This window comes from Calypte anna, chromosome 6, assembly GCF_003957555.1.
Source record: "Calypte anna isolate BGI_N300 chromosome 6, bCalAnn1_v1.p, whole genome shotgun sequence".
In the NCBI taxonomy this organism is placed as follows: Eukaryota; Metazoa; Chordata; class Aves; order Apodiformes; family Trochilidae; genus Calypte; species Calypte anna.
Window position 1 is genome coordinate 6430310 of NC_044252.1, and position 21178 is coordinate 6451487.

The 21178-nt window shown below is 38.5% G+C and overlaps 1 protein-coding gene across 1 annotated transcript in view; it reads left to right on the forward strand.

Annotated features, from left to right (window-relative positions):
* Positions 1 to 21178, forward strand: part of NRG3 (neuregulin 3) — a 347967-nt gene that overhangs the window by 241083 nt on the left and 85706 nt on the right. The window contains exon 3 of the mRNA XM_030453174.1: positions 8722 to 8795. Within this exon, the coding sequence (XP_030309034.1) occupies positions 8722 to 8795 (74 nt within the window). The remainder of the gene's footprint in view (positions 1 to 8721; positions 8796 to 21178) is intronic.

Genomic DNA, 21178 nt, shown 5'->3' on the forward strand with positions numbered 1-21178 from the left:
CACCTGCAGGAGCCCCAGGCTCTGCTCTTTGCACTTAAATTGTTGAGATGCTCTGGGCAAGAGGCAGCCCCTGAAAGTTACTCTGGTTTGCTGAATACTTCCATCCTGGTCTTCTAAGGAGGAAAAAAAAATGGGTTAGTGGGGGTGGGAATGTAGCACTGACCAGAGGTCTTCCATCAACACCTGTTTCTCTGCCCCAAATTGATCTGGAGAACATTGTGTCTGAGTCTTTCTGGGTTTACTAGCATTAAAACCCTAAAAAAAAAGGAGGAAGAATGGCAAAAGGACTGAAGCTGAAATGGTAAAGGTATGCATGCCAAGACAAGGTACCTGTGTTGTCTCTGACATGCATGATTTAGCTTAAATCCACAACATCTGCCTTCCCCATCCAGCCTCAGAGGTCGTTCAGACAAGGCTTTCCTCTCCACTCCCCATTCTGTGCTCCAAATTGATGAGAAGACTTTACATCCTATTTCTAGAAAGGAATTTATCCTTCAGGAAAGTGGGTGGGAATGCCAAGCTTGACTTTGTTTTTACATGACACGTTAATATTTTAGAAGTTAAATTTCAAAAAGAAAATGAGAGTAGCTTACTTTTCCTTATACCCAACGTTTAATGCATGTATAATTAATGTAGTTTCATTTTGTAAAAATCTCAATATTTTTTCTCTGATGAAAAAGGTGCTGCATGAGTGAGCTTGACAATGGAAGATTTGTTTTCTGCAGAAAATGTTTATTTTATGTATGTTGAGTGCTTACATTACCCCCATCATTGCATGTTTTTGATAATTCTCCTGACAAAGTTCCAGCTGAGAGGAGGCAGTGCTGATCCCTCTGAGCTGCTCTGACAGCAGCCTTGGAGTGGGGATGCTGTGAAGTGCCTGGCTGAAGGTCACACAGGAGGAAAGCTGCAAAGCTGAGCTGTAAAGCAGCTTTCTGCTTTTTTTCTTCATAAGGGCTTTAAGTCTTTAAGGTTGAATTAAGAAAGAGTAATATAAGAATAACTTGCCTTGCTGTTTTTGTGTATATGTGACAAGAAGAATTTGGTATCACTGTGTAGCGGCCACAGGAGCTGTGCTGCTTTTCTTTCAGAAAAGAAGAATTCAGAATAGAATTCTCAGAAACATGGCACTGATAAGGACATGATTTATGATAAGGAGGTCAAGAGAAGCAAATGTATTCCTCAAATTTCATAGTTAGTCTTATCAGAGACTGATTCTAACCTACAAAATGATCTCAAATGGGACATAATGACTTTGGTGTTCATTGCCCTCAGCTGCCATTATTTTGATAACAGAATCAAGGAAGCATTTTGTGTGTATGACCAGGGTTTTCTGGCAGCAAGCACATCAGATCAGTGCTACCTGTTGGAGTTACCAGTATTTAGTAGCTGTCCAGTTCTTAAGGTTTTCTTTTTTCTTTGATTAGGCAGGTGGTGGCATGGGTGACATTCTATGTAGTTGCCTACTTCCAAAAAATATTATTAAGATATTACCAACTTGAATATAGCAGGGTTCTTTTGTGATTGCTGTTCTTTTTAAATGCTAAAAGCCTCATTTAGTTCAATGGTTCCTACAGAAGATTTAGAAAATTCAGATTTTACTGAAGTATCCCCATTTAGTTTGGCTAAAGAATCTAGAAACAGTTGAGTCAACAAATAGTTGAAAATTCTATTCTGTAAATCTGGGCTTGACTGAAGTTTTTGTAGCTTTTTTGTAACCTTAAACCACTCCATTTGCACCTAGATGGTAACAGCACTTCCTTATATCAGAGAGACAATTGCAGCCTGAAAAAATAGTGATTTGTGCCAAATACAAGTATGTTTTTTTAAAAAGTCTGATTCAGTTTCTCTGTTGATAGTAATGTATTTCAGGTAGCTTGGTTCTAAGGGAAATTTAGTAGGAAAAAGCACACTTTTGATACCCTTCTTAATGCTGCCTTTTCAGTTTAATTTTTTTGTGGATACTTGTTCTACTTACTTTTAACAGCTATAACATTTTAAAAGAAAGTTGACAATTTTTTTTTCTTAATGTTGATATTGTCCATTCGGAAAGAACTGTACTATTTCTATATTCAAGTCAAGCTTATTTCTTGAAAAAGTCAGATATCTTAATTTTGATCACTTTATAGATCATAGAATCATAGAATTGGCTGGGTTGGAAGGGACCTCAGTGATTATCAAGTCCAACCCTTGAACCACTACTGCTGCAGTTACTAGACCATGGCACTGAGTGCCACATCCAGTCTCTTTTTAAATATCTCCAGGGACAGAGAATCCACTACTTCCCTGGGAACCCCTTTCCAATGTCTGATCACCCTCTCCATAAAGAAATTCTTTCTAATATCCAACCTAAACCTCCCCTGGCACAACTTAAGACCGTGCCCTCTTGTCTTGCTGAGAGTTGCCTGGGAAAAGAGCCCAACCCCCCCCTGGCTCCAACCTCCTTTCAGGGAGTTGTAGAGAGTGATGAGGTCTCCCCTGAGCCTCCTCTTCTCCAGGCTGAACACCCCCAGCTCCCTCAGCCCTTCCTCACAGGATCTGTGCTCGAGTCCCTTCACCAGCCTGGTTGCCCTCCTTTGGACCTGCTCCAGGACCTCGATCTCCTTCCTGAACTGAGGGGCCCAGAACTGAACACAGAACTCAAGGTGTGGCCTCACCAGGGCTGAGTACAGGGGCAGAATCACTTCCTTGGACCTGCTGGCCACGCTGTTCCTCATCCAGGCCAGGATGCCATTGGCCTTCTTGGCCACCTGGGCACATTGCTGGCTCTCAGCCACTCTGTGCCCATCCTGGAGCTCCCCATGGGTTTGTTGTGGCCAAATTGCAGGATTGCAAGTCGTTAAAAAAATAAAGGGTCCTCAAGCCCTGATACAAAAACTTTAATACGTTTTTAATAAGTAAGTTGCATCTGTGTTGTGGAGATTATTTTATATATTAAGAAAAACAAAATCTGAAAGAAAATTTAGAAAAAGATCAGGGGCCTGAGTTTTGGCCTTCCTATCTGAATGGATTCATGTTTGTGTTCCAGACATACTGAGTCATTACCCAACTCTTTATTACCTCCCCCGTTTTTTAATTTTTCATTTTCATGTAATTAATTTGATTTTATCCGTTTCTATTGACTGTAGTTTAATTATAGTTAGTAATTTATATTCTGTTAGTAACATAGACTGTAAGGTCTAGAACTTCATAAAAGGGGAGTGCTCAAGTGTCTGGGGGTCACAGAGCTGCACATGTGGCTGCAGTCATAAATCCCCAGCACTTTGGAGACTCACCTGGCTAAACAGACCTTCTAATGACTGCATCTGTTTCCCCTTTTTTGCACAAAAGGTGTGATTTCTCTTTCTTGGTGCTAAAAGCCTCTGGCTATTTATGTCTGAGGTTACTAAGAGCTGTCAAAAATCCATGTTAGCTTTTTTCCTCTTTGTTTACTGATGGTCTATGGAAATACTGGGCTGGCTAGTGAAAATTGCTTGACTATAGGTGATCCCAAATAGTAGAGGCTACTGGATTTTTGTGGTCGTATATGATTTAGATGATTGCATTATGGATTTTAGTAAAATCACCATAACCAACACCTGAAGACTATTAGGTAGTGAGTCCATATGGAAGGTCTCATTGGTACATTTTAAATCTAATAACAAAATAGCTACAGTTTCTTGTCTTTGAACGGAAGAAGGATAAAGCCCACCAGTGAGAAGCATATTTTAGAAACTAACTCTCTATAGTAGATTGGAGTGCAAAGAGACAGATGTGCTGAATCATTCCTGGAAACCATTGAGGAAAACTCAATTTTTTTTCAGCGAGCTTTAAAGTCTGGTGTTTCATCTCAGAAATAGATTGAGCTTTACTCAGGTCTGTATGTTGGAATATTAAATAGATCAAGGGAGGAATTAATGGAGAGCCATCCCCCATTGCTGTGTTAGGTTTTTTAGCTGATTCTGTATGAGGGACTCTCAGCCTTCCTCTTACTCCTCCCATCCATGCAGATCCCTACAGCCCACTGCCCTCAGTCACTCACACAATTCAGAAGGTTTTTCCTTCAACAGTTTGCTCATGAGTTGCTGCATGTTTCTTTTATGAAGCAGTATTGGAAAAGTCATGTCAGCTTGAAAAAGTCTTCCTTTTGTGAAACTACAGGAACAGATTTGCAAAGAGGAAAATGTCACCTCTGACAGCACTACTCAACAAATACCTTGTCTCTTGAGTCCTGCTGTTTCTGGAAAAATCTCCAATAACCATTAGGTAATTTGGTGTTAAAATAGTACTTCTGGTTTGTATTTCACTCCAAACTCTGTTGGGTGTAAACATTTAACAGATAACAGTAGTACCTCTCCACGGCTCCATACCTGACTGTTTCACTTGCTTATGCTGTATTAGAGTTTTGTTGGAATCTTTATTTTCATTGCCTTTCTCCATTTTGAGATGAAATGGAGACTTATCTGTTTCATTTTTTTTAAAGAACAATACAAGAGCAGTCCTTCCTAATAATCAAGTAATCAGGACATTTCTGCAATATAGAAAAGCTGAGTTTGAGTCCTTAATGCTTCATTTTCACATCAAAAATGAGTGGGAATCTTGTAGGACTCAGGTGATAGCCTGACTAGCAAACTATTGATTTTTATGACAGTTTCATCTTCTGTTTGGCTTTGGGCATGCTATCCACTGAGAAATGTTCTTAATTGTTATTCAGGGTCTAATCTGTTGAATATAGGAAGCCTTTTTTCTGCTTATAGTGGCATGCTGCGTATGTTAAATGACAGGCATCTTGTATGGCCCTCACTGGTAAGATTATTTTTTCTTCCCCAGTGAATAAAATATTCACCAAATAACAATCATGACAATATATAGAAATCTCTATTTATTCCAGGTAAGGTCGTTCTACTTGCAGGCACGGCACTCTATATTTAGGTTACCTGCAGGCTAGAGAAACTTTTGATTATTTATGGAACATTTCAGGCTAGACTGTGGGACAGCCTGTTGGACCCTACAATGTCATGGCTTGCTCCTTACTGTATATTTATTGCATAATAATAATAATAAGGCATATTGCATTTGATATGCTTGATCAGAAGTATTGATAAGACTTGATGGAAATGTGTGAATGTGTAGACCACTAGAATATTTCTTCATCATGATCTTTAATTCCTGTCTTGGAAAGTTAATGAGATACAACGTGTACTCCTGTTGGCATCTGATCATCAGTACCATGGCTGTAATGGTGTAATGAGAAAGTAATTTGTAACTGGTCCAGTGAAATGATGAGGTGGGTCATTCTAATTAACAGAATTTTTGCAAGTGTTGTTTTGGAGCTCTTATGAGTGGAAGGAAACAAGCGTTGGCCTTTTATTTTTCATTGGTACTATTTCTATTTTCAAAGTGGGTTGCTTCTGTTTAGGAGACTAGAATCTGAGTATAGGTTTATCTAAGTTCATCTTTTTTGCACTGTACTATTAAGGCAGTTCAGGTAAATGTCAAAAATCACTTTTGGCCTAAGATATGCTTATTTTACTGATATATAGCTCACTGGCATTTCAAATGCCATTTTAAAAGATTTCCTTTTCAGAGGAACTTACATCTTATGGTTGCAAAATTCCAGACTTTGTGCAGAGAAACTATTCTATGCATACTTCATCCCATGGTCAGAGGTAATGTGATCACCACACTTAGGGAAAAAAATTAATTATTACCATTTCAAATTATTGGGCAGCAACACAGGGAAGGAGGAAAGAGAGGGGGTTCACAGCATTATCATCTTTAACAGCCTCTGCAGTTTGCTGATGCTTCTCTCTCCTGCTTCTGTACATTACTGTCCCTTGAAAACTGAATAGTTTGTTTCATAGGGCTATAGATAATATATGGAAATATTTTTGGATTATCTTTAAGGTTCCATCAAACCAAAACCTTTCCATGATTTGGGGAAAACTTAAACTGTGATGGTAATGATTTCTTGGCCATAAGTATTTATGTCCTTCCCTAATTCTACTGAGTTCTTTGTAATATCTTCTGTTTCTTCTGCTGCCTTTAGATATATTTTATTTTTCAGCTACACTTCACATGCCATTTGCCCTCCTCTGGTCCCATTCATTATATTTTTTACTAGTGTGTCCTATCTGAAAATTAGGGATTTGGAGTGCTGTGTTGTTCCTACATGTGAAGCAGTCATCTGTTTGAAAGCTCCCTTGGTTCCGTAAGGTCTGAATACACAAGATATCTGAGGAATGTCCACAGAATATGTCTGTGGTCCCTGTGACTAGAATATACATGTATTAATACCATTTAACATCAAAAATAGGCACAAAAGGACTGAAACAATGCACATACTTTGCTTACTTTTTAATACTTAAGTGTAAATGTGCTCCAGTAGAAAGAAAGAAAACTGCACCAGGAATGGGAAATGTGTTTCTGCCTGTGTGCTTGCACACAAAGGACACGGGGAGTGGGTCTGTGAAGGGCAATGCACAATGAAGTTTGTCTTTGGTTGGAAACCATAAGCTAGAGAAAGTCTGCTTTACCAATGAAAGATGTGAAGAACACATGATAGAAGAATCTTATCTGAATGTAGCAGCTATCATTCAGGGATGTACTATTTGTGAGTGTTGTAGCAGCAGCAGATTAGCTTTACCTGTGATTATCTTTTGTTTCATGAGAAGGATTTAAATCATAACATTCATACAGTCTTGTTGATATTTTTGGTCTGGAGCCTAGAAAGAGTTATTTTGGTGAAAATTTTAATGTGAAATTGATAATTCCTTTTTCATATTTACTTGGCAAGGAGGCTGTAATTAATTTATAGAGCCCTTCAGCATGGTTTGCACTTAAGCAGGTGCCCAAACCTGCTCATACAGTGCAGCACTTCAGCACCTGAAGGAGCTCAGACTGTCCCTCCCATCCTTTGCTGGAGGGGTTCCACGTGCAGATCAGAGCACTCCCTTCACTAAAAGCAATACCTTACCCTGGGTCATTTTATTTAAAGACATATCTAATGAACATCTGCCTGCCATATAATCAGATGGTCATTTCTGAAACAGTCAGCTGCATCAAAGCATTTCTCAAGGTTTCCCTGATTACTCACAGCTTTTTTAACGCATCCATAAATATGAACATCATCATTCACACTGCGTAGGGCAATACTGAATGATATTGGACTTGGCTGAACTACTGCATGTAGCATAACAGAGCTGTTTTGTTAGTTTCCCTGTTGGGTGGTTTTTTGTTTTGTTTTTTTTTTTTTTATACTGGGTTGTATGATTTTACTTTTTCTTTAGAGGTGTGATGCCAATTAGCAGCATGGGTATACATCAGGTTATTACTATTATTTGGTGTCTTATGGATGTCAAAAATCATTTGTCAATGAAACCACAAGACTTGTTTATTATCTTTGCTGAAAGTGTTCTTATAACTTAAAAAACCAAGCTCTGAATTACAGTAGTAATTGCCATCTTAGTGTAAGATTATATTATTAGTGTAGGAGATTGTATCTTTTGTATCTATTGAGGAGGCTCTGGAGAGATCTGATAGAAGCCTTCCTGTACCTGAAGGGGGAATACAAGAAAGATGGAGTGGGACTTTTTAGAAGGGCAGGTATTGACAGGGCAAGGAGCAATGGCATTAAATTACAAGAAGTTAGATATTAGGAAGAAATTCTTATTTGTGAGGGTTGTGAGACACTGGCACTGGCTGCCCAGTGAGAGACTGTTGCTTCCCCTGCCCTGGAAGGGTTCAAGGCCAGGTTGGAACGGGACTTCGAGCAGTGTGGTCTGGTGGGACGTGTCCCTGCCCATCCAGGAGGGTTGGAACAAGGTGATCTTTAAGGTCCCTTCCAAGCCAAACCATTCTGATTCAAACTGCAGGTGTCAATCCTAATGTGGATGTGGCGATGCTGATTGGAGCATATTGTTTATATGATGTGAAAGAGCTTTGGGAGCTCACAAGTCCCTGTTGCTATCATTTATAATTAAAGTGTTCATCACTTTTCTCTGAAAAACTACTTGACGAATAAATAATTAAAGGTCTGATATGCTTGTTTGAAATGAGAGTTCTGAGAACAGTCCAAATGCAGTGAATAGAATTTCTCCAAAGTAAGGTTTCAAGATAAATTAGAGCATGAGAAGCTCAGTCAAAGCCCCTTCTTGTTTGTTAAAGCAAGGAGAGTGTCTTGTTTTTGTGCTATAAAATGTAATCACACAGACATCTGAGACTGTCTACTTAAAAACAATGCCTGACATTGTCTGTCATGCCTAAACATGTTACTTTTTAAGCACAGTAGAAACTACTCTTAAAATAATGGCTACACAAGTGTTCCCTGCTTATTCAAACAGCCAAAATAAACCAGTTTGTTAATCTGATGGTTTCTACAGTAGAGAAGCTTCATAAAGCTTTGTGTTACCTAATGAGTCTGTTTTATTACAAATATGTCTATTATATAGAGGATTTTTCTTTGATTGTTTCACTGAATTGATAGTTTAAAAAAGGTTTATGCTTAAATGATGTTTCTTTTCATAGTTTCTAAAACAATCAAAAAGGATGTTGTTTTTAATACGATTGATTTTACATGCTCCTGTTGTGTTTCAGTAATGATTCCATAACAGTTGAAACAATTGGAAATATTTAAGTCCCTTGCACAACACTGGCAGGGGGAATTTAAATTGATTTTGCTACCTTGAAATTAACCTTTTACTACCGCATGCATATGTTTGTCATTTATCCCCTTTTTCTCAGGTGCAAAGAGGGCTACCAAGGAGTCCGCTGTGACCAATTTTTGCCGAAAACCGACTCAATCTTGTCAGATCCAAGTACGTTAAATGTTTTTTCTTATATTTTTAATCCATGCTGGAGGCTGTTCTTGCCATGCGAGGTGACCCTTTGCCTGTTGTCAGAAAGCACATCATGGACCCCTGCAGTTGTGTGTAGGGAATAATGTGGTTTTCCTTGGTAGGATAAAAGCTAATATTCCAGTCTCTGTTCTTATAAAACATCTGCTGCTGCAGCAGGGCAAAGCATCAGATAACTTGATTAACTGATGATTTGGAACAATATTTCCCCTGCTTAAAACCAAAATGTGTTTCTCTACTTTTGACTTAATAAGTCAAATTACATAGTCTAAAACTAAACATGACTACAAAGTGGCTCCTAATGTCTGGCATTGAGGGGATTATAATCTTGGAAACACATTATGCCACTTTTTTTTTTTTTCCACTTTGCCAAGTGAAGTTACTTTTTATTTGCAGAGTAAAGGTGGACTTTTAGTGATGTGTGATGTGGAGACAAAGTAGCTTTCTACTACACTGCTCAGTGTATGCCACAATACCACATGCACCTATGTTCTCCTCCTCCACAGTTGCCCTTTTTCAATTCTATTGGCTAATAAAAGTATGTAAAAAATATTACCCAAGATGAATTTCTGGGAAGTGAATCCATTTTCAAATTAATGTTATCTTACATTTTTAAATGAAATGACATACAACAAAGGGTCATATTCAGTCTCCTGATTTTTTTCTTATACCTGGATACTGTAATGTTTGTAACTAAAAAATTGTCTGGTTTTGGATGCTCTTTAAAATGTGATTTAGGTTTGTTTTATTTGTGTTTTTTTTAAGAATAATGCTTGTTCTCCTAGTAGTTTTCTGTGGTTTCTCTTTATTTTCTTGTCCGTTTTCATGTGCAAGCCTGTTGCCAAAGACACCAATTGTTTTGTAATTCCCTGTGTTGTATAGCTCTGGTTAAAATTTGTTTTGTATGTGGTTTAGCTTTTCCTTTTGCCTGACCTTTCATGGTAATGTGCAAAGCCTATAATGAATAGGCAGATTTTACCTCTGCCAATGTGGATGTGTCAACAAAGAAGCTGTGTATATGTCAAGGAAAAAGGTGCTTTGTGTCCTAAAAAGAAGGGTAAGGGCAATCCATTAAAAACAGGGTAGGGGTGGTATCCATCTGAGTTGGTTTTAACAGGGAACTCAAGCTTTACTCTTTCAAGAGTAGAGGTGAAACTCACAAGCAAAGCCCAGAGAAGAGTCCCAGGTTAAGCTGCATCTAAGCAGATGAAAAGCCCTGCAGTGTTTATCTGCTGCAGACAGTGGTGTTGTTTCTTTGCAGCATTGTGTTGGTTGCACAGACTTGTTCCTCCTTACTTGGGAGATGCTTTCCTACTCAGGTTAGTTTCTGGCTTCATTGTTTTGGTAAAATTGTTTCACCACCTGATCCTGCCCAGTAAGCCAAGGACTTTCTGAAATCTCGTTTTAAACCTCCTAACTAAACAGGCAAATTTATTTTATTTTCCTGAGGCTTTCTTTACAAACTGTATTATTTAGAGCATGTTAGAGCAGGGGGCCTTGGTTTCATATTGACATAGATCTGCTAGAAACACCAATGGTCCAGGAAAGACACCTCTTCCAATATAAAGAAGGGTAGCATGAGTTAGGGACCTTCCCAGTCAGTTTTGCAATTTAACTTCCATTTACACTTAATTTTAAGTTTTATTTAAATGCAAGGCTTAATTTCCACAAGTTGAACATTTACCTGAGTACTCTCATGACTGGACTGCACAAAGCCAGCACTGTCTGTTGTCAGTCAAGCTTTCTAATCAAGTCCAGTTCACTTGAGTTTTGTGGTATTGCTTAGGATTCTCAGTAGTAAATACATTCAGAACTGCTAATGATGCAGCTGATAACAATTTTTAGCTTATTTGAAATTATCGTGCATGAAATAGTGAAGCAATATGGTTTTAATCTTACCTTGCCTTTTTTCTTTTTCTTGTTTTTTGTTTGGTTTTGGGTTTGTTTGTTTGTTTGTTTGTTTTTGGTTCAAATAGCCCTCTAAAACAAACCAGGTTTGTTCAGCATAGCTATTATCTGAAGTTACATAGTGGCAAATAGCATGCTATGACTTCACAGGATTTTTAACAGTATTAGGCCAAACCCAGGTTAATACCTGATTTCAGTTGTGTGTGAGGTAGGTCTTGACTGTACATCTAATGGTATGAATACAAATTCTGTAATACTTTGAAGAGATTAATGATTGTTAAATTATGCATGTGTAGTTTAATTAAACTAAATGGTTAAGGTATTTAAGATGCTGTTTTGGGAAACCTCTTGAAACTACCTGATGGTGTCTCACAGAATCAGCCAGGTTGGAAAGGACCTCTGAGATCATCAAGTCCAACCCTTAATCCACTACCAGTGTGGTTCCCAGCCCATGGCACTGAGTGCCACATTCAGTCTCTTCTTAAAAACCTCCAGGGATTGAGGTGGTGGCACCTCCCTGGGCAGCCCATTCCAGCCTGATCACCTTCTCTGTAAGGGATTTTTTCCTAATATCCAACCTAAACCTCCCCTGGCAGAGCTTAAGTACATGCCCTCTTGTGGGAAAAGAGACCAACCCCGCTCCACCTGGCTACCACCTCCTTTCAGGGAGTTGTAGAGAGTGATGAGGTCTCCCCTGAGCCTCCTCTTCTCCAGACTGAACACCCCCAGCTCCCTCAGCCCTTCCTCACAGGACTTGTGCTGGATCCCTTCACAGCCTCCTGGCTCTTCTCTGGACCTGCTCCAGCACCTCAATCTCCTTCCTGAGCTGAGGGGCCCAGAACTGGACACAGGACTCAAGCTGTGGCCTCACCAGCGCTGAGTACAGGGACAGAATCCCTTCCCTGGACATGTTGGCCACCTTGATCCTGACCCAGGCCAGGATGCCACTGGCCTTCTTGGCCACCTAGGCACACTGCATAGCTTTCCATGGCTTCTTGAAGTCAGCTCTGCCACCTGCTATCCTCTTTCAGCTCAGTTAGGATCAAATTCTTAAGAAAATAGATACAGGACACACATGGAGCAACACCAAAACAACCCAAACAGAAGCCCTTCTACTAGGCCTTCAGGCATCACAGGTTTTAACAGCTCCCACTTCCCTAATTTCTGTACTCTTAAACATGTTTTCTGATTAATAGTGAAAGATGTTTAAAACAGAAAACAAAACAAACAAGCAACAGAACAACCATAATCCAAACACAAGTATGTTGACAAGTTTTTAAATCTTGGAATACGGGAGAAACCTCCTTAAACTGTGGGAAACACAAGGATCCTAAAAAAAATGAATAACCTCCTCAGTAAGGGAGTTTATTAATTTTGCACTGCACCCTGCATTGCAGTTCAGCTCTCAGTCACTACTGAGAGCACAGTCTGCTACCAGCCCAGCTGCTACTGGGCAGAACAAGACCCTGAACTCTCAGTCATCCTCTCCTTCATCTGTTGAAGAAGTACTAATGGGACAAAGGGAAAAGAAATAGTACTCACATGCTGGAAGGGAAAGATAAGGGTATATCTGAAATATTGCTTCAGCTTTCTCCATCTGGGTTAACTTCTCTCCAAATAAATACAGCAGTGGTAGGGCACTTACATCTTCAGCATTATAAATACAGCTTTGACACTACTTTATGTACAAGTCGTTTTTCAGGCGTGTGTAGTCCTGTGTGTGTCTTATAGGATTGGGAACTCTAATATACAACATAAATTGTAGAAATGTACTCATGTACTATCCTTTATAGTATTCTGGAGTAGACCTGCCTGGTCCAACAAGTCCTGAAAGGTAAGGTGTATGTAGGCTTTCAATCAGTTTTTATATTGAGGCAAAGTATAGTCTTTAAGGCTTGAACTGTTCTGTGTGAATGTTCCAAAGTGGTGAGCAAGGCATTGAGAATGGGTTTGTTATGTTACCTATTTTTTACCAAGTTTTTGAACTCTTTACCAAATTGTTGAACTGCACCTTCAATTTTTTTGTTCCTATCATAGCATTGAAGGCTACATTCTTATGCAAAAAGTGTTCTATAATGTACAGAGTTATTTTATTTGTCATATTAACCTTCAAGTTTTCCCATTTGAAGTCAGAAGGTCAAGAGGGATCCTCTATGAAATATTTGGAATGCTATCCAATCCTTTTCCAAAATGAATGCATTGTTTTCTAAAGAAAGAAAAATAGGTTGGAAAGTTTGAGTCTCTAGGCTATGCTCCTCTTGTTGCAGTCAACACAATTATGTGATTCCTTCTGTAAGCTGATCTTACTTTGTTTGTAAACAACTTACAAACAGCAGGAACTGGCCACTAGAAACAGGTTTTGTTTATCATTCCTGCTCTGAGGGTTTCAAGACTTCAGCTTCCACACAAAATTTATGCACAGCCCCAGTTTTTCAATTATGTTCTTGATTAAAATGTGTGCATTGATTGTTTCTACATTGATTTTATTTTTTCCCTCTATCAGTTTCTACCACATTACACTTTGGGTCTGTTAAACTGGCTTTTTCAGATGTCAAGTCTTGTTCCTATGGTGATTTTATAATACTTGAACCTGTTTCAGCATGGCACACATAATGCTTCTTTGGTATCTTATCAAAGAGAAACCTGCAAGTGTCATGTCTGGGATCTGCAGTTACTCATTCTTCAATAACACTGTTATGTAGGATCAAAACCCCTCTCCTGGCAGACTAGGGCTGTAAATAAATAGAACAACTCTTGATAGTTTAAAAAGGAAAAAAAATGTTTTCCAGAAGTGTATTTGAAGTCCCACGCTTACCTCCACTAAGCCCCAACCCCCCCCCAAAAAACCAAACCAAACCAAAACAACAAAATCAACCAAACAACAACAACAACAAAAAGACTAATGTCTTGCACTTTTTTTTTACCCTATCCAGTTTTGTGTTTGTAAGATCACAGGCTAACTTAGGTTGAAGGAGAAGTCTGGACTTTTCTGGAGAACTCTCGAAGTTCATCCTCCTGCTTTAAGCAGAGCTGGCTTTGAATTTTCTGGAAACTGCACTGAACACAATGATGGTTGTCTGTAAAGTGGTTGTTGTTAAATAGAGGAAATAGCACATCACAGCTGTTAAATATTTATAGAATATATTTGCAAATAATTTGGAAAACAAAAATTGAGTCTCTTACTGAATGATTGATTTTTCTAGAACCTTGAATAAGTTTTTTGTTAACATTCCTCAGTTTGTTAACAATCGTCTTAAATTTGTCTTTTCCTCCTTTTTTGATTTCTAGAAGGCATAGGAGCTTGTAAGATTTTACTATTTGAAAGGCTTTGAAGATTGGATATAGGTAAAGGCAGGTATCAGTGGAAGAGAATTTGGGGAAAATAAGTGGACTGAGTAGCCAGTGGTAGACATCTGAAGCTTTGTGGTAGTCAGATCCTTCAGAAACAGATTTAATATGGGATTTGTTTAACCCCAAATAAACCTTTTGAAATCTGAATCTAAAGTGGAATTTTATGGCTTAACCTTGTCTCAGAAAGGAAAAAAAATTTTAAGCCCTTCTGCAGTAATTGTCATCTGTTTCAGATGGGCTGTTTTGTATTTGAAAGCACCAAATGGAAGAAGGGGCTGCAGACCAAGTGTCTTTTGGAGTAGTTGCCATTTTATGCTGTTTTAGCAATCTAATTGCAAAGAAGATTGCCACATCAACTATGTGTTCATAGAATAAAAATTACTGATTGTGTTTTAATATGCTAAGCTTTTATAAAAATGAAATAATTTCATTGCCTTGAAAACTTAGATTTTAAGAGCTATGTGGTGACAGTGGTCAAGTGAAGTGCCTGAAAAATGACAAGTCAGTGTAAGATCTGTTGGTATCCATCAAGGGGTATGACATTTCTATTAACTATGGCTTCTTTATAACAACCTATACACAGAGTTCCTCCAGTTCAAATGCATTACAAGTCAACCTAGATTGGTGTAGATTGAATTAAAGATTGAAAGGAATGAAGGAATCACCTTCATAGAAATACTAATAAAGCAGAAAATGAATGCAGTTATTTCAAAAGTTTTAATGAATTTATCTGGAGATGAGAAAAGATGCATCATATGAGAGGCAGGCTGGGGAATATGAAACCTCAGCAAGGTAAAATAAGAGAGAAAAAATATCCTTGGGGTAATGAGAGGTATATTTGCTCTCCGATAAAGTGTGGGTAGAGACCTCAGAGCGCAGACTTGACTACATGACATGTTTTCAAATTAGAGTTGCACTGAAGTTGTAAAGTTTTGCATTCTGTGAACAGCATGAATCTTCTTAGTTTGGTTCATTTTTTTGCCAAAATAGGATCAACAAAATAGGCTTTATTCTGCAGAACTGAAATTAAGTGCTCAAAACCAGAAGTGCAACATTAATAAAATGGTTCACCAGTGATAAGTGGAGGTATGAATGTGTTCATTGTCAGAATATAAGGAGATGCTAAAGCTGAAGACAGAATAATTGAAATCACAAATCTGATAACAATGCAGTGGGCAGAGAAAATCACATTCAAAATAACTATCAGCTTTGATAATATAATTGTTTCTTACAGTCTTAAATAAATATAAATGCATAGGAAACAACTGCAAGTGATATTGCTTTCTATAGGGAAGCTAACGGTTGTACAGAGTGTGCAGTATAGATGTTACTCAGCAATTATTGTTTTTTCTCTCTATCAACACTGCAGAATAAATTTTAAAAGGAGCACTGGTGATCTTCATCTTCTAATGGGGAGGGGGAAATAATTCAATTCCGTGTTGCTCTTCTCAAGTAAAAAAAAAAAAAGTAATAAAAACACTGTGAGAGCTATTTCCAAACAGAATTAAATTTAATTGCTTTCATGACTGTTGTGTGCAATAACAGGTTTGCTTTCCCTACTTTCATTGAATTCCCTGTCTTTTTAGAAAAGCAACCAGCAATGAGTTTGTACAACACCCCCACTTGCTCCCTGTCTTCCTTTCTGGAAAGATTGAAGAGGGAGTTACAATTGATTCCTGTTTCCTCTCAGTTTTAAATGAATAGTCAGTCTTTGCCAGATACCATATCAGGCTTCATTTAGTATTAGCTAAAATAGCATTTAAATAAGAAGTTGCACAGCTTTATATGGAAAAGTAGAAAAAATTGTCTGTTTCAACCAAAATTCTGTATTAGTTTTAAAGGAACATCTTTATTCTTCTCTGTTCATCTCTTCTGAAAAATAAGAATGTCTTGGCATCTGGTTAGTCAACATTGTTTTGTTCATAGCTTTTCACTTAAAGTATGAAGTATGTTTGGTTTTTCCAAACAAGAAAAAAACACTGCAAAAAACAAATAAAAATCAAAAGCATTTGTTTCCTTCTCCATCTTTATAAACTGCCTGTGTGTCAAAGGATAAGAATTAAATTGAAAATTCGTTTTCTTTGCTCTCATTATAAATCCCAAGACAGAAACTGGAGATATCTAGCAATGCAGATCGCAGTCAGCAAAGACTTTTAGTCAAGTGTATCCTCCTAGATCATAGGTGCTAGAAATCAAGAAGGAAATTCCAGCTTCCCCCCATGCAGAGGAGTTTGAAGGCTGCTTTTCCAAGCCACCATTCACCTGTGATAGGGGACTTGTACTTAGCTAACTAATTTTAGGGCTTTGTGTAGTGATTTTTGCTGTGTGTTTTAAGGAACTTTAAACCATCCAATGGCAGAAATGCTCAGTTAGGGCTTGTTACACAACAGGCACAGCAGATGGCTGTGAGCTGAGGGTACAGCCTTACATAAGGAAGGAGCTGTGAATCGCTCTCTGCCATGGCTCCGGGTTCATCTCGAGGCCCAGATGAGAGGCGGTGCAGCCCTGTTCCCACACTCCCACCTTCTGAAGTGCTGAGCCCCTGACACATTAACTCAGAGCCACTCCTCTTACAAACACGTTATGATTTTCTGGATCTGCTGTTGGGCATCCCATGTCTGGAAAACCATAAGTATAAATAGAGCTTGAAGTACGTGTCCTGTGACACTCTGGACGCATCTAATTTAACACTTGTGTGACTTGCCCACCCTTCATACTCACAGTATGTTACTGGTGGTGTCCATATCCCACTGTCTTTCAGAAGGACTTCTCTGATTTTGCCTGTATGGACAAGGAACAGTCAATCACTTGACTTCTCAGATCACATTTGGGGGACTTGTAAGCAGAAAATTCAGCAGCAGAGCAACCATAGCTCTTCACTCTCAGAGAGAAAAGTATAAGCAAAGATGGGTCATCCTGAGATGGCATGCAGGAAAATTGCACAAAACGTGGCAGTGATTTAGCTGAAAAGTATTTGTTTCACTGTGTTCTGTCTTAGGAAATTACTAAGTTGTCCAGGTAACATTTCACTTTAGCAATTCCATTTGACTTTCTCAGTGATTTGGTCATGCTTTTGATGGTAACTACCTGAAGACTGGTTGAAATTGTATGGTATATATTTCATAAAGATGACATAGGCTGTTGCAGGAGTTAGTAAGAGCTCATGGAGAGAAGAGAGGGATTTCTCTCTTAGCAACTAATCTTCTACCTGCAAATGTACTTCTCTGTATTAAATCAAAGTCTGAACTGGGAGTTTTGCCTTCTCCTCTGAGTGGTTCTGTGTGAAAAAGATTCTAGTAAACAATGCAAAGGCGTGCAGATAAATCAGTTTGTGCCTGCTATTCTGATCTGTCCCCTCCACTGTACAGTTCCATGAGTGTAAGTAATCCACAGCAGGAAGACAAATTCTGCTCTGATTCTTACAGGCACGAAGCTCAAGATCAGTCCAACAAACATAATCTTGAGAATAAAAACATTAAGGGACTCATACGTGAGGACTAAAGTTTCCTTCAAGAGCATTTCTGCTGAGTGTCTTGATCATCTTCCCAAAACCAATATTTCTAAGAGCCTCTTTGCTCCTAACTGATCTTCACATTAAGTCCACACTCCACAGCAAGGTTGCTTATTAAGGCAAATGTTGTCAGACTATTCACTTCACATGGAGCTTCCACCAGTGTTGATTCAGCTCATTTGAACAATCTTTGCTTATTAAGGACAACATCGTTCAATATTAATGCAGTAAAGTGCTCTGTGTTGTTGTGAAGACCAGATGCTTTGGGGCTAATGTGTGTATCTAAGTATCTTCTTAGTATAATGGCAATCTTTTTGAAAACATCAGGGGTCAGCATATACTATAAGTTTGTTTACCACATCAAGGTGATTATTATATTCTAAGAAAAAAGATAATATTGAGACTCCTGAAGGTATTTTCAGGCTTATTTCTCAGGCCTTCCATAACAATTTTTTTTTTTTTAATAATGAACAACCATTTCTATTTAAAATTTTACTGTGCAAACCCACCAATTTATGAAACTATTATTCTCTGGATCAAAAAGATCCAATGGTAAAATCTTGGTATCGCTGAAACTAGTAAATGATCCTTTGACTTTACATTGTCCTATCATGACTTTTATTCCCTGTATGACTACTGTTTTGCTAGATATTTCTGTATTGACCAGTGGGGGCTTGAAATTGCCAGCCATGAGGATATTTATTCATTTTCTTCAGTGATAAATGTGATCATGGCAATGGTTTCTTAAAAGACAAACCAGTTCAGCATAGTCCCAGGAGCAAACCAAAGAACAGATTGTAACAGGCAGTTCTTGATGAGATTGTTTCTATTTGGAGAACTTGATTCACTTCTAACCTTTTCAGAGGGCTCCTGGTTCTTTGCTCTCACTGAACATACCAGAAAAATACAAATTGTTTGCAGGTTAAGAAGGGGCCTGGGGAACAGAAAGCATCTTTTGTTCCTTCTGTAGGCATCCTGAATCCCAGATGTGACTGTCTGGCTCTGAATGGTCACATGAAGAATTCAGTAACGAGCTGCTAAACAACAAAATGAAACAGCCAACCTTTGCCTGTCATTGCCCATTTAATTTTTACAAGTAGTTCTGCTCTTCGACCTTGTTTCCATCTTCCCCAGACATTTTAGCATCTCAGCTGAGTTATCATTATTAAAAAGATTTGAGTCTACTTCATATAAGATACGAATTCCCTTTTTTTTTTTTTCGCCTGTCTTAATTCCCTACTCTCCAGGTTTATTGTTGTTGTAGTTTTTGTTGTTTCGTGGGGTTTTTTTATTTTGTTGTTTGTTTTCTCCTCTCTTACCTTCTATTCTAACATATCTACTTCATTTCCTTCCCTCCTTAAGGGGCTTTTCCTTTTTGGGATCTGAATTGCATCTGTTACCACTTGATATTTACCTCATGCATTTGCTATGATGTTTTCCTACATTGCCTCTGAATGTGGTCTTTACTCTCTCTCTCAAATCAAGGTTGGACTCCTGGCTTTGTTTGACCTGCTTCCCATCTTCCAGATGAATGTCCAGATCACAAATGGCTTTTCTTTTCCTGTCTGGTCTTGTATCATTTAGGCTGTGCTTTCTCCATTATATATAATTTTAACTTTAGCCACACAATGGTATAAAAATTATAATTTGCAGTGTAATTTAACATCCAACATGCTCTTTACATTTTTACAATGAACAGATGTCCACATTCCTTTTTGTTTCCCAAGGAGCTGTTTCCAGTTGTCTCTGAAGATACAGAAAGGGGTTAAAACTTGATGCTTATCAGGAGAAAATATCAACTGTGTGGGCTCTTTGTGAAAGGCAGCCTATATATTTAACCTAATTCGTTGAATTTTTTAGTAAAGCTTTTTCTTGAAAAAAGGTTGCATTTTCAACACACAAGCTTTTTATGTGCCTTAATAGTACTTGCACTGGGAAAGCTGCTTCAGATTCAGAAGAAAACAGTTCTGACTTGATCCAGGAAAAGAGGCTACAGATGAGCAGGGAACAGAATCTATGACCATAGGAGGTGAAACACCGGTTCAAGTCCTTGGTCACTTGGCCTTATTTTCCTGTTTTCCAGATGAATGCCCAGATCCCACCACAGAAAAGAGAGTGGGTCAGTCTCTTTAGTTGTTTATTTTCTAGAAGAGAAAGCTCAAGTCTTTCTCTTATGTTTCCCAGCTAAATCTACTTTTGCACTGACTTGAAATCTGTAATATAGGGAAACATGTATTTTTACAGTATTGCCCTACCCTCAAGAGAGCAGAAGATCAATGTTGCCTTAATACCCCACCTGTTGACTGAAGTAGGATAGATTTAATCTTACCAAGTAGGAGCATCTGGAAGAGTTGCAGTTACTGGAACAGGAAGAATGTGAAGCCCTACGTGCAAAGAGAGGGTGAGGCTTGTTTCAAATAAAACCTGTTCCTCAGTATGTATCAAACATGTAAGGTGAGTCCTTTTGCCAGAGAACCACCAAAAATTATAAAACTTATGTAAGATAAAATTTATCCTCCAAGTCTGTTTCTCAGATATACTTTACTGTATATCTGTACTGTATATCTGTATATCTGTCCTGATGTAGCAGAGTTACACTGACTTTTGCATGTGGACAAGCACATGTGCTAAAGCCTCATGCCACAAACTCAGCTCTTCTTAGGTGTCCTGTTAGATCCTGGCTGCTCAGTTTATTCTCTGTTCAAAGTAAAGAACGAAATGACCATTTTTCAAATAGACATCAGGGATAATGTGTCAAATGGACAAAAGCAAACATTTTCTGGGACACCATCTTTTCTTTGTCATGGTACATGTTTCCACTGAGGGAACATACAGGAAATCGATGGGTAAGACCAAGTATCATTCTCATCAAGTTTTATTTTCTGATAGCTGCTCAGTCTGCAGTCATCAGTAATTCTCGTCTGAATTCACAGAATCATAGAATAGTAGGGGTTGGAAGGCATCTCTGGAAATCATCTAATCCCCCTGCCAGGGCAGAGTCACCTAGAGCAGGTGACACAGGATTGTGTCCAGGTTGGGGTTTGGATGTCTCCAGAGATGTGAGACTCCACCACCTCTCTGGGCAGCCTGTTTCAGTGCTCTGTCACACTCCAGACTAAAATGACCCAAGTCCCTTAGCTTTTCTTCCTAAGAGAGATGTCCAATTCATCTCCATAGTGTGCTCCCATGCATGTGTTTCTGTACCCTTTGCATGTATTCATGTTGAGTTGAGCACAGCAGGACTTTCATACAGCTGTAGGGTTATAAACTGAACATTTGTTTTCAAAACTTAAAAGAAAATGCCATGTGAAAAAAAGCCAAACTTTAGCTGATAGTATCTGTCAGAGTGTTTCATGCAGGCAGGAGAATTTTCAGAATTTGGACTTGGTTATGTATAAGTGAACATTTGCTATCCAGTTTAGTTTTGTAGACAATTGCTACACTTTTCCCTCTCTTTACTTGAAAAGTAGTATGGCACATTCACAGCATTGTATAGGTGCTAGTTCTGTGACTAAGACACAAGGCTACTACATGGGTTTATAAGTGGAAAAATAACAAGTTAGGCCCAGTTGGG